The sequence below is a fragment of the Juglans regia genome, chromosome 11 (genome assembly GCF_001411555.2).
Source record: "Juglans regia cultivar Chandler chromosome 11, Walnut 2.0, whole genome shotgun sequence".
NCBI lineage: Eukaryota > Viridiplantae > Streptophyta > Magnoliopsida > Fagales > Juglandaceae > Juglans > Juglans regia.
Genome location: NC_049911.1, coordinates 10,865,912 through 10,878,729, shown reverse-complemented (window position 1 = coordinate 10,878,729; position 12,818 = coordinate 10,865,912). Strand labels below are relative to the sequence as shown.

The 12,818-nt window shown below is 34.9% G+C and overlaps 1 protein-coding gene across 1 annotated transcript in view; it reads left to right on the top strand.

Annotated features, from left to right (window-relative positions):
• The first annotated feature begins 5,903 nt into the window (after positions 1–5,903).
• The window catches only part of LOC108995241 (peptide-N(4)-(N-acetyl-beta-glucosaminyl)asparagine amidase), a 28,147-nt gene continuing 21,232 nt past the window's right edge, over positions 5,904–12,818 (top strand). Inside the window, 4 exon segments of the mRNA XM_018970765.2 lie at positions 5,904–6,074; positions 6,144–6,197; positions 6,283–6,471; positions 6,579–6,677. Of these exon segments, the coding sequence (XP_018826310.2) occupies positions 5,997–6,074; positions 6,144–6,197; positions 6,283–6,471; positions 6,579–6,677 (420 nt within the window). The 5' untranslated portion in view covers positions 5,904–5,996.

Here is a 12,818-nt window from a genome sequence, read left to right as displayed (position 1 = left end):
TGATTCTTTCAAAATTGTTGAAACAGATGCCTCTAACATTGGTTATGGTGGCATTCTGAAATAAATTGTTTTGCCAGACTCTTCTGAACAAATAGTTCGCTTCTATTATGGAGTTTGGAACCCTGCATAGAGCAATTATAGTACTATTAAGAAAGAAATATTATCTATAGTACTATGTATCTCTAAATTTCAAAGTGATTTACTTAATAAGAAATTTTTATTAAGAATTGATTGCAAAAGTGATAAGTATGTATTAGAAAAAGATGTTGAAAACATTGCATCAAAACATATTTTTGCACAATGGCAAACCATTTTAGGTATTTTTTATTTTGATATTGAATATATTAAAGGATCCAACAATTATATCCTTGATTTTCTTACCCGTGAATTCTTGCAGACACGTAACCATGAGTAAGAAAAAAGGAAAAGAAAAACAAACAGCTGCTCCACCCCCAATTCCTGATAGAAAACTTATCAAGAATGAACCTGTTTCACTTGTTGAAATTGCCAATAGGTTCACAACCCTTGGCAAAGTAATTTAACCTACTTCTTTTGCTTCAATTGTTTCAACCCCATATGATCCATATGCCAAAGCCATTGCTTCAAAACCAACTACTCAGTATTTGCTTCTAAAATCCAAAACTGAGTATATTAGAAAACTCTATCCTTTCAAACTATTTTACATAGAGCCTAACCGGTCTGTGTATATAGATCATTTCAAAATTGGTTCATCTTATTTTCCTCTGGCTTTCATTGGATCCCAGAGAATTCCACAAAAACACTCCAATTTTACTCCAATATTTTAGTCCAGACTGATTCTATTGTCATAAAGCCTATTTATGACAAGACTGATAAATCAAACTTGAACTATCTTTGTCCTCCTGCTTCACTTGTGGTATCAGAGCCATTTGGCTACTGATAGATCGAATTACTTCTCTTCATTTCATTTATTTTGTTATTTTTCAACTCAATCCCTGAATTCTTACTTTATCTTGTCTATCTCCTTATGGTCCATCTAGTACCTTGGTAAGACTCGTTTATCGGAGAGCGATGAGGGCAGTTAGGTTGTAGAGTCGGGATAAGGATGTTAGCTTTAGACACTGAAATGTGAAGGATTGTGTTGACTAGAAACAAAATGAGTAGAATGTTTAAATCTAATTCAACTATTAGTTCCAGCTCGTCGGTACCAATTGACATTGCTAATGAAGAAGATTGTGCTTTTGAAGGAACTGCTCCAAGTGATTTCAAGCAATGGAATATCCCAAAAATTCATTTAAACTCTATTTATCGAACCTCTTGGGTTCAATCTACTTTTAAAACTTCTTTTAATGTTAGAACAATTGAACAAACCTATGCTATTTCAAAATCTCAAGAAAAATGTTGCCTGTTTACTAAAGTCTTGATTCAAGATTTTTTGAAAAAAGTTTACAAATACTTGGATATTGGTTCTGTTCAAGTTGTTGTCAAACCATTAACAAGGAAAGGCATCAACGCACCTGTTCTACTTTGTTTACAAGATGCTAGATTCAACAAGTTTGAAACTGGTATTCTTGGTATGATTCAATGCTCTTTGTTTAGAGGACCAGTTCATTTTGATTGTTTTCCGAATTTAACTCTTGCTTTGGATGATAATAACATTATCAAAGCCTTAACATTGAATATTTTAACCTCTGGCTGTAACATGCTAGAAGGACGCAAACCACTTGCTCTTATTTATCGGATTTACTATCGTCTTTTAAAAACGAATTTAAATCCAAAAATTATTTCAAAACCAATTGCGGAAAAGACTCTCTTGATCCAGAGTTCTACCCCAGATGTGAACATTCAAGTTCCAAAAATGGTTTATTAGAAAGATATTTCTCTTCCCAATGAATGGACTTTAGAACATGAAGTTTCTCCTATTAAAACTGTTTCAGATGATTGTACTTTGGACTACATCCAACAATATTTAGATGGTACTGTAAAAATTACTTTTGATCAAGCTCCTAGCTTAAGAAGAAATTCTTTTGCCGGATCTAGATCTTCTTTTGTTGGTTCTGTTTCTGACAATCTTGTAAGAAGAGATCAAAATCTCAAAAATTTCTAGAAGATTCAGTCAAAACAGGCCAACCGGTTAATCCTAATTTAAAATTGAAAGGAATTTCAATATTCTCTCAAGTTACTTCTGCTTATTTTTCTACCAAGGATACCAAAACATCCAATGATAAGTCTGTAAAGGAAGAAGTTGATAAGGAAGAAGTTGATAAAGAAGAAGATACTTCATCTTTATCTCCTACAATTTCATATATAGCCGCTCCTGTTGCACATATTTATCACAACCTTACTGTGATAAATAGGTCTTTTGAGTTTGATTTAGTTGCTCTTGTTAACGAATACAGTTCAAAAGAAAACTGTGACAAGCGAAAGGCCTATCATGCTATTTTTTCTGCTTCTGAAAAATTACGTATTAAAAGAAAATGGAAAGAATAGATGAATGACCTCTAAATGCACATACTTTTTTTCAATTTTGTTGAAAACTATTATGTTTCAAAAAATAGTTTAAATGTTGTTAAAAATAATTTTGTCAAGGAAGAAGGCAAAATGATGATTCAATCCAGTCACCCACCTTTGGAGGCAATTTTTGTTTCATACAAAGGATCTAAAGTAACTACTGCTCCTTTTAAGATCCCTGAAACTGTATCCAAAGATCCAAAAGAAGACAAGATTTTGAAAGAAACAAGAAATATTATTCACCAGAATAATTTTGTAAATCTTGTTTTTCATACTATCGGACAACAGTTGGTTAGGATCGAAGAAAAAACAGAAAATCTATTTTCGCTCTAGTCCCTATTTCAACAACTATTAAAAATCCTTTGGTTTTCCCTAAAGATTAGTCAAAGAAAAATTCCAAAATCATTGAAAAACCTTTGATTATTTTACCACAGAGTCAGCCTAAAATTGATTTCAAAAACCCACAGGCCAAGATCCTTGATAAAATTGAACAAATGCTTGTTGATCTTAAGAAAGAACAACCTTCTACTAGTGCTCTTATCAGCAACGAAAAAGAAGTTGTTCTTGTTGAAGCTACAGAAGAATCATCTAATAGTGATTCATCTGTTGCTAAGGATATTGATCTTCTTGAAAAGAATTTTCAAGATTTTGATTTAAAACCTGAGATAGTCAAATTTTCTTTAAAATGACACAAACCAATAAGTCTGACGAAAAACTGGTATTCCAGACCTACTCCTGATTTACAATTTGAAGAAAAAGTTTTTCAAACTCAATCTTTTTACTCTGCTGACAAAATTTACGAATGAAATATTGATGGATTATTTGAACAAGAAATTCTCAATACCATGAGTAAAATATCTTTAGTTGCAAATGCTTATATTAACAATAATATCAGACAACCTAATATTGTTATTATTTTAACACAAGGTTTTTTTGGGGTACTTCGTCATTGGTGGGATAAGCATCTTACTGATGAACCTAAAGAAACCATTCAGAATGTTGTTAAGCGTAACGACGAAAGGTTACCTATATTTTATGACACTATAGGAATGACACATCCTGATGATGTTAATACTTTGATCTACACTATTCTTAAACATTTTGTTGTAACTCCCTCCTCCAACATTACTAATCCTATTAGTGATCAACTGAATAATTTACGATGCCATCAGATGTCTGATTACAAATGGTATCAAGATGTTTTTATTTCCAGAGTAATGCTTAGAGACGATAGTCATAAGCCTTACTGGAAGGAAAAGTTTATTGATGGTCTACCCTGTTTATTTGCTCATAAAGTTAAGAAGGAATTTACTGATATCTCAGGATTTCTTAATTACGAGAATTACACATATGGTGAAATTTTTAGTATAATTAAGAAATTTGGTATTAGTATGTATAACGATCAAAGAATGCTTCGTGAACAGATGAAGAATAGCAAGAAAGCCAAATACGAAATGAGAACTTTTTGCGAACAATTTGGCCTTCTTCCTATTGCTTCATCTAGAAGAATGCACAAACATTTTACAAAGTATTCCAAACCTCATGGAGGGACAAGGAGAAAATCCCATGATGAATTTTACAAGAAGTCTTCTAAAAAACATTTTTCTAAATCTTTTTCTAAGAAAAAGAATTTTTCAAAAGGAAAATGTTATAATTGTGACAAATCTGTATATTTTGCTGATGAATGTTCTCAGAAACCCAACAAACTTAAAAAGAAGTTTAATCAATTTTACAAGAAATCTTCTAAAAAACATTTTTCTAAATCTTTTCCTAAGAAAAAGAATTTTTCAAAAGGAAAATGTTATAATTGTGGCAAATCTGTATATTTTGTTGATGAATGTTTTCAGAAACCCAACAAACTTAAAAAGAAGTTTAATCAATTGAATATTGATGCCAATGATTAAGAAGAATTGTTTCGACTCCTAGACATTCATGAGTTTAGTTTTAGTGATTTAGAGTATCACTCAGAAACTGAGTCTCTTGATTCTCCTGATATTAAGCTTGGTTGCAATTGTGATAAATCTTATTGCAAATCCTTTAGTAAAACAATCAATATTTTAACCAAGGCTAAAGAATAAGAAAATCTATCATTAACCTTGATTTCTCAAATCACAAATCTTGAGCTTAAAAAAGAATATATTCTTAAACTCAAGAAGACCATGGTTCACCAAGAACTAGAAACTTTTAAACAAATGATTAGTTTTTAAGACATTTTGGAGAGATTTCAAAAGAAAAAATTCAAAGATATTTCTATTAGTGATTTGCTACATGAAATTAATTTTATTAAAAATGAAATCATTGAACTCAAATATGAGATTAATAATCTTAAATCTGAAAATGATGTTTTAAAATAAGAATTTTTATATTTTAAAATTGACAAACAATTTGATCAAGATATTCCTTCTGATAATGAACAAGATATACTATATACTATATAGTATATATAGTATATTATATATTGTATATAGTATATATACTATAGTATATAATAATATAGTGACAATATATTGTAATATATTATAATATATATTAGAAACTATAGTAATATAGTGATATATTATAGTATATTATAATATATAGCGATATAGTATTGGTATAACTACAAATACAATAAACTATAATGATAATATATAGTTATTTATATATGATTTTAAAATTTAATATTATATTAATTAGTAATTTATAATATAATAAAAAAATATTTTATATATATTATAATATATATAATTATATAAAAAATATTTTATACAATATAAAAATTTAATATATATATGAACTGGTGAAATCGAATCGATTTTAACGGATTTTGAAAAAAATAGTACTAGTATCGGAGCGGACCGAACCTAGTACCGGACCAAACCTATCGATTCGGTTTGGTTTGATCCAATTTACCAATTCACCGATATTTTTTTCACCCCTATTTACGACACCTATTGAACTTATGTAATATCTTGTTACCTACATTTTATTTAAAAATAAATAAATAAATCTTTTACTTTTCCAACTACCCAGAAGGAAGGTATAAATAAAGATAAAGGAAGGTATAAAATAAAGATGGAGATTGTTTAGATTTCACGCTTAAAATGGAAGAGAGATAATAAAATGAATCTTAAAATATTTATTTAACAATTAATATTATTAGAAAATTGACTCGACCCTCTAATCCAAAAACTCTATAAAATTGAAGAAAAGATAGAATATACGCGGAAATTTGTAAAAGTTCTTGGCCCTCTGCATACTATTTTTTTCCATGGAAAATGTTATTTTCTTCTCTAGGACCCCAGGTTTGTTTCCGGTATTTGACCATTAGTATATTTTATTTTATTTTTAAGTTTTTTAAATGTTTAAAAAAATTATTATAATAAATCTGCCCTTTTAATTTTTCTTCAAAAAGGAAGACTTTTCCTTTTTTTATCCAAGTTCTTCCCCCCCACTACAGAAAATACACGGAAAATTTTCTTTTGCTCCAAGTTATTGGCTCTCTACAGAGAATACACGGAAAGAAAATGGTTGCTCGGAAATTCCAAGTCCGCCACAACGACTCCGACTTCGTCATCGACTACGACACCGACGACGGCTTCGAGGTCACTCTCTCTCTCTCTCTCTCTCTCTCTCTCTCGCTCGCTCACTGTCTGACCTGTGATTCTTTACAGGTTTTCAAATTCCAGCTATTCTCTCTCACCTCAGTTCCCCCCGACGAGCAAAAGGTTCTTTTTGTCATCTCTTAATAAGAATGGATGGATTGAGAATTTCCGGCTCTTTTGTATTTTTTATGATGCATTTTCTTTGCAGATAATTGGCGCCCATGACGACCGTGTCGTAGTGGAAGACTCCGATCTCATTTCCATTTCGGAGAAACTTCGTTTGGTGCCGATTAACGATGAAGTCAAAGAACAGAGGCTTAGCGAATCAATCAGTAACAGTGCGCGAAACTACGCCGAATTGTTAGTGTCCGATGAGGAATTGGCTAGGATGTTGCAGGTTCGTCCTCTAATTTGGTTGACTTTAAGCTTTTCTTTTTGGTTAATGGAACTTCGGAAGTGTTTTTAATGTGCTTGAAAATGCTTGTGCTGTTTTGGTAATTTTAGGGGGAGGAGGAGGCGCTCTTGCTTCAACAGTATCTTGCGGCGGAGGATAACGGAGAGTTCGAGCAGAGAATACGGCCTTATGTTGCTCAAGTTAGCAAGGTAATTGCATTTTCTGTGCTTTCTCACTTCGGGTATGGTATACTTCAGTTCTCATTTTCATTCACATTATCTGCTAATTTGGTTGCATGAAAACATATGCTTGAGGGAAAAAAAAAAAAAACAGAATTCGAAGTCTTTAAATATTTTTTTTGATAAGAAAGAATTTTATTCATCGAAGTATACAAAAGAATTTTATGAAATAGGCCAAGCTCATGCATATATGAAGTATATAAAAGAAAACACCTAATTACATTCTACAAAGAAGAAATTAAAAATAGAAAATCATGAGCTGAAGCTCCATTAAGCACTATAGCCAAAAACCATTGAAATAAAGAGAACACAAAGAATTTCTAGATTTCCTCCATAGTGCACTCCTTATTATTAAAGCATCACTCGTTCCTTTCCCACCAAATACACCACATAAGACACAAAGGAACCATCTTGCACATAGCAGCCTGTTGAAGAAAGGTTTGAATCCCAATCCGACACGCAAGTAGATCCACTACTTTCATGGGCATCACCCAAGCCAGCCCAACTTTACTGAAAACACCATCCCACAATGCTTTTGCCACGTCGCAGTGCAGAAGTAAATGATCCACATATTCCCCACGTTTTTTACACATGAAACATCACTCTATAACAACAAAACCACACTTCTTCAAGTTATCAATCATTAAAATGTTCCCGAGTGACGCTGTCCATATGAAAAAAGCGACTTTAGATGGCACATGAGACCTCCAAATACACTGTCAAGGAAAACGAGAACAATGCTGAATAGTCAACACCTTATAGTAAGACCGTACCAAAAACTATTTACTACCCATATGCTTCCATAAAAGTCTATCCCTCTCATTACCCCCAATCCCCAGGGAGTATAAGAAGCTGAAAAAATCAGAAACATCGTCAAGTTTCCAATCTTGTGTAGCTCTAGTTAAACAAACATCCCATTGCAAGGTACCATTAGAACGGGCTAACAAATCAGAAACAATAGCGTTCCGATTGGCTGCCATACGAAAAATAACTAGAAACATACTAGAACAAGCCCGATCACCACACCAAAAATCAAGCCAAAAATGGATCCTTGAACCCTCACCAACAACAAAATTAATATGTTTAGCAAAATTCTCCCATCCCTTTCTAATAAATTTCCAAAGACTCACACCATAAGCCCCCCCTAGCCTCCTTAGAATACCAACTCCCCAATCACTCCCATATGTCCGATCTATAACCTCTCTTATTGCTAATGAATGTCTGGATAGTATGCTGAAGGTTGGTATAGCAGGAATCATCTGCAAGCTTGACATGGAGAAAGCGTATGATCACGTTAACTAGGATTTTCTTCTCTACCTCCTTGGGAGGTGCGGTTTTGGTAAGAGATGACAGACTTTAATTCACTGGTGCATATCAATGGTGAGATTTTCCGTATTGATAAATGGTAGCCCAGCTGGTTTTTCTCATAGTTCGCGAGGCTTAAGACAAGGTGATCCATTGTCGCCTCTGATGTTTGTTTTTGTGATGGAGGGTTTAAGCAGGATGACATCGGCTTTGGTTAATAATGGCTTTGTGGATGGCTTTTCGATTGGAACCCCTGATAGGGGTATCATTAATATATCTCACTTGTTATTTGCAGATGATACACTTGTTTTTTGTAAGCCAGACCAAAATTAGATTCAAGTGCTGAAGGCCTTGCTGCTTTGTTTTGAACCAATCTCCAGTTTGAAAGTGAATTTAAATAAATCAGAGATGGTTTCAATTGGAGATGTTCCTAATATACGGCAACTGGCTAGCACATTGGGGGTGTAAGATAGCCTCTCTTCCTTTGACGTACTTGGGACTTCCATTGGGGTTGGCTGCGAGAGCGTCCTCTATATGGGAGATGGTGATTAAGAAGATAGAGAAGAGATTAGCGGGATCGAAGAGAATGTACTTATTGAAAGGCGGCAGGATCACTTTGATAAAGAGTACACTTTCTAACCTGCCAACTTATTTTTTATCACTTTTTCGTATACCTGCAAGGGTGACATATCGAATTGAGAAGCTCCAACGTGACTTCTTGTGGGGTGGCATGGGAGAGGAGTTCAAATTCTATCTAGTGAAGTGAGAAACGGTATGTCGTCCTATCTCTAATGGTGGTTTGGGTATTAGAAATGTGAGAATCTTTAATCGTGCGTTATTTGGAAAATGGTTATGGAGATATAATAAGGAACTAGAAGCCTTTTGGAAGGTGGTGATTGAGCATAAATATGGAGGCATCTGGGGGGGATGGAGTACTAAAGTAGTTAGAGGAGCATATGGAGTGGGGTTGTAGAAACACATTAGAAGAGGATGAGGGTTTGTTTCTCGACAAACTCGATTCCAGTTGGGGGAGGGCTTCGGGATTAAATTCTGGAAAGATATTTGGTGTGGGGATATACCCCTACACGTTTCATTCCCGTCATTATTCCAAATTGCTAGTGATAAAGAAGTTGCAGTGGTGGATGTCATGGGGTTTTCGGGTGGACAGATCCATTGAGACATTAGTTTTAGTAGAGCAGCACAAGATTGGGAGATGAGCAGCTTTGCTGATTTTTACAGCCTCTTCCATTAAACCGAGCAATCAACAAGAAGATGGATTGTGGTGGTCACCCGCTGGGAAATGTGCTTTTTCAATTTGCTCTTTTTATAAGGTTCTCACTCAAGAGCCTAACTCTTATTTTCCTTAGAAAAGACTTTGGAGACATAAGGTACCCTCCAAAGCTACTTTTTTCGTGTGGACAACAACTTTGGGCAAAATCCTTACAACTGATAATTTGAGGTAAATGAGGATTATCATAGCAGATTGGTATTGCATGTGTAGGGGAGGGGGAGAGTCGGTGGACCATCTTCTTTTACATTGTGAGACAGCAAGGGTTTTGTGGAATGAGGTGATCGGTTGAGTAGAGCTGGCTTTGGTTATGCCAGAGACTGTAGTGACAGTGCTAGCCAGTTGGACAAATATAGGAGGCATGTAGCAGATTAAAGCGGTTTGGAAGATGATCCCTATTTGCATCATGTGGTGCTTGTGGTAAGAGCACAATGCGAGGACGTTTGAAGGTAGAGAGAGATCATTAGAGGAACTTAAAACTTTATTTTACACTACTCTATGTACCTGGGCCATTGCTGTTGATTTTAATGGCATGAACCTTCATGACTTTCTTATTTCTTTGGTGTCTTCTTAATTAGGGCACATTGTGTTTTTTCTTTATTGGGCTTTGCCTAATTCTTTGATTAATAAAATTTTGTTTACCTATATATATAAAAAAAGACTCCTATTCCAATTGATACCTCCACAATTATTTCCTCAATAAAGCCTTGTTGAAACTACTCAAATTACGAATCCCTAAGCCTCCATTTGAAATAGGAGAACAAACTCTATTCCAACTAACAAGGTGGATTTTAGTCTCCTCTCCCATTCCACCCCACAAAAAAGTACGAAATAATTTTTTAATCTGGTTTGCCACCCTTGCAGGCAATAGAAATTAGAATAGGTAATAAGTTGGGAGACTGGAAAGAGTACTTTTAATAAGAGTAATTCTACCCCGTTTTGATAAGTATAATCGCTTCCAACCCGCCAGTCTTTTCTCAATCTTCTCAACTACCTCATCCCATATAGACTTAGGGGATGTTAGGGGAATGAGATGAGATAATAAATCTGTGAATAGTAGTGAAATGATTTAGGTTATGATGTTTTATGGGGTTTTGAGAAATGAGAGAGAAAAATTTGAATAAAAATATTATAAAATTAAAATATTAATAAAATATCATTTTTTTATATTTGAAAAAGTTGAATTGTTTTTTATATTTTGTTTAAAAGTTTGAGAAAATTTTAATGTTTAGGTAATGATTTGATGAAAAAGTTGAAAATTTGAAATTGAAAAATGTTTATGTTTGAATGATGTTTGTGATGGAAATGAGAAGAAATGAGATGTGAGACCATCCCATCTTCCAAACAATCCCTTAGCCTTAAAAGTCGCCCCCAACGGAAGACCAAGATATTTCATAGGTAAAGAAGAAACTTTACAACCCAAAAGAGCGCCAAACAGTTAATATTCCGCACCTCCCCCACTGGAACCAGCTCCGACTTACTCAAATTCACCTTAAGGCCTGATACGGCTTCAAAACATAATAATACAGTCCCATTCACAAAGCTAATGGGACGATAGTCTCGAGAAAGTCAACTCATCTACTGTTGGTCTCCATGGTTGTTGTTCGGCTAGGAGATGTTCATAATATTGTACAATGTGGTTCTTGATACTTGATTGATCCGAAGAAACTGCTCCATCTACCATCAATGTATCAATAACATTGTTCCTCCGATGCGAATTAGCCACCCTATAAAAGAACTTTGTACACTTGTCTCCCTTCTTGAGCCATAATGTCCTTCATTTCTATCTCTAAGAGATCTCTTCCGTCAATAATAGTCATTCAAGTTCAGTGACTACCTGACTCTTGCGAGTTTTTTCGGATTCAGAGAGAGTTCTTGCCTCCTCCTCACCCTCCAAACCCTGTAACTTCTCCAGATGGGAATGTCGTTGTAGTAGCACATTGCCAAACACTTCTTCATAACATTGCTTCAAGTCGTGTTTCAGTGCCTTTAACTTTCTTGCCAATATGAAGCTTGAAGAGCCTTGGAAATCATAAGAGGACCACCATCGCCTGACCTTGTCTACAAAATAGTCAGATTTAAGCCACATATTTTCGAATTTAAAATACATTCTCCCTCCTTGGATGCCTCCACAGTCCAAGAGGATAGAGAAATAATCAGAGCATACTCTAGGTAGTCGTCTTTGAGTTACATCAGGAAAATAGTTACATCAGAAAAATGTGACTCCCATTCTGGAGTTAGCAAAAATCTATTAATTCTTGACCAAGATGGGAGTTCTCGAGTGGTGGACCAAGTAAACATGCCTCCCGTTAGTGGGATATCCATAGGTGCCTGTTATGAAATGAAATCAGAAAATTCTCTCGTAATGGGTCTGATGTGGGACATACCTGACCTTTCACTTAGGAAACAAGATACATTGAAATCACCCCCCTATACAACTTGGTAACTCCCACCAACTAAAAAGTCCCACCAATTCTTCCCACAATGATCTTTTTTCTGCATCAATATTAGGGTTGTAAACTCCTGCAAGTGCCTATTGGAACCCATCTTCTATATTTACAAAGGAGCAAGCCACAGTGAAATCACCCACACATTTTTTTAGGCAGGTTTGGGGGGTGAGATGAGAATTTTGTGTTTTGTTTGAAGGTTTAAAATATTGTGTTTTAGTATTATTATTGTTTTGAAATTTAAAAAAGTTGAATTGTTTATTATATTTTGTATGAGGATTTGAAAAAGGTGTAATGATGAGATGAGATGAGAATTTTGTGTCTCATCTCACCCCCCAAACCTACCCTTAATCTTTCCACCACCCTTTTATTGAACATGATAAGGACACCACCTGATGCTCCCTTAGAAGGCAGATACGACCACACGACATGATGCCCTTTCCACAAACTTTGAACTATTTGCCTTGCAATTAATTCTAACTTAGTCTCCTGTAAACATATGATATCACCTTGCCATTGTCGAACTAAGTTTTTGACTTCGAGCCGTTTGGCCTGCTCATTAGCCCCTTACGTTCCAAGGTATAATTTTTGACTTCATATCAGAACCATCGTTGTCCTTCCCTTAAGACACCCTTGGCTAGAGCTCCGCTCCCCTCCCTCATCGTTCATTGCCCATGTAAGCCTCTTGAGTTCTCTCTCTCTATTTTTATCCAAATTAAGAGAGGGATCAGCTTTGGCTTGTGCATGTCCAGCTTCAATAGTTGTGAGTAATGCCAAAAATTCATCTTCAAAACCCTAACATGTAATCCCAACACAATGTTTGATTTCCATGGCTTTTTGAATTACCCAATTTGACACCCTCGGATGAAACGAGTTCAATGGAGTAGGTTCTATCCCCTCAATAGACAACCTACCCCTCGATGCATCCTCTCCATTTGTAGACTCAAATACTACCAGAGCCCCTTCCATAGCAACTTCCTCTGAGTTACCCAGGCTTCCCGCACTGTTAGGGTCAACAGATAGGGATTTTTAGGCAACTAAAAGAGGATTCCGGTGCCTTTATTGGTTTCT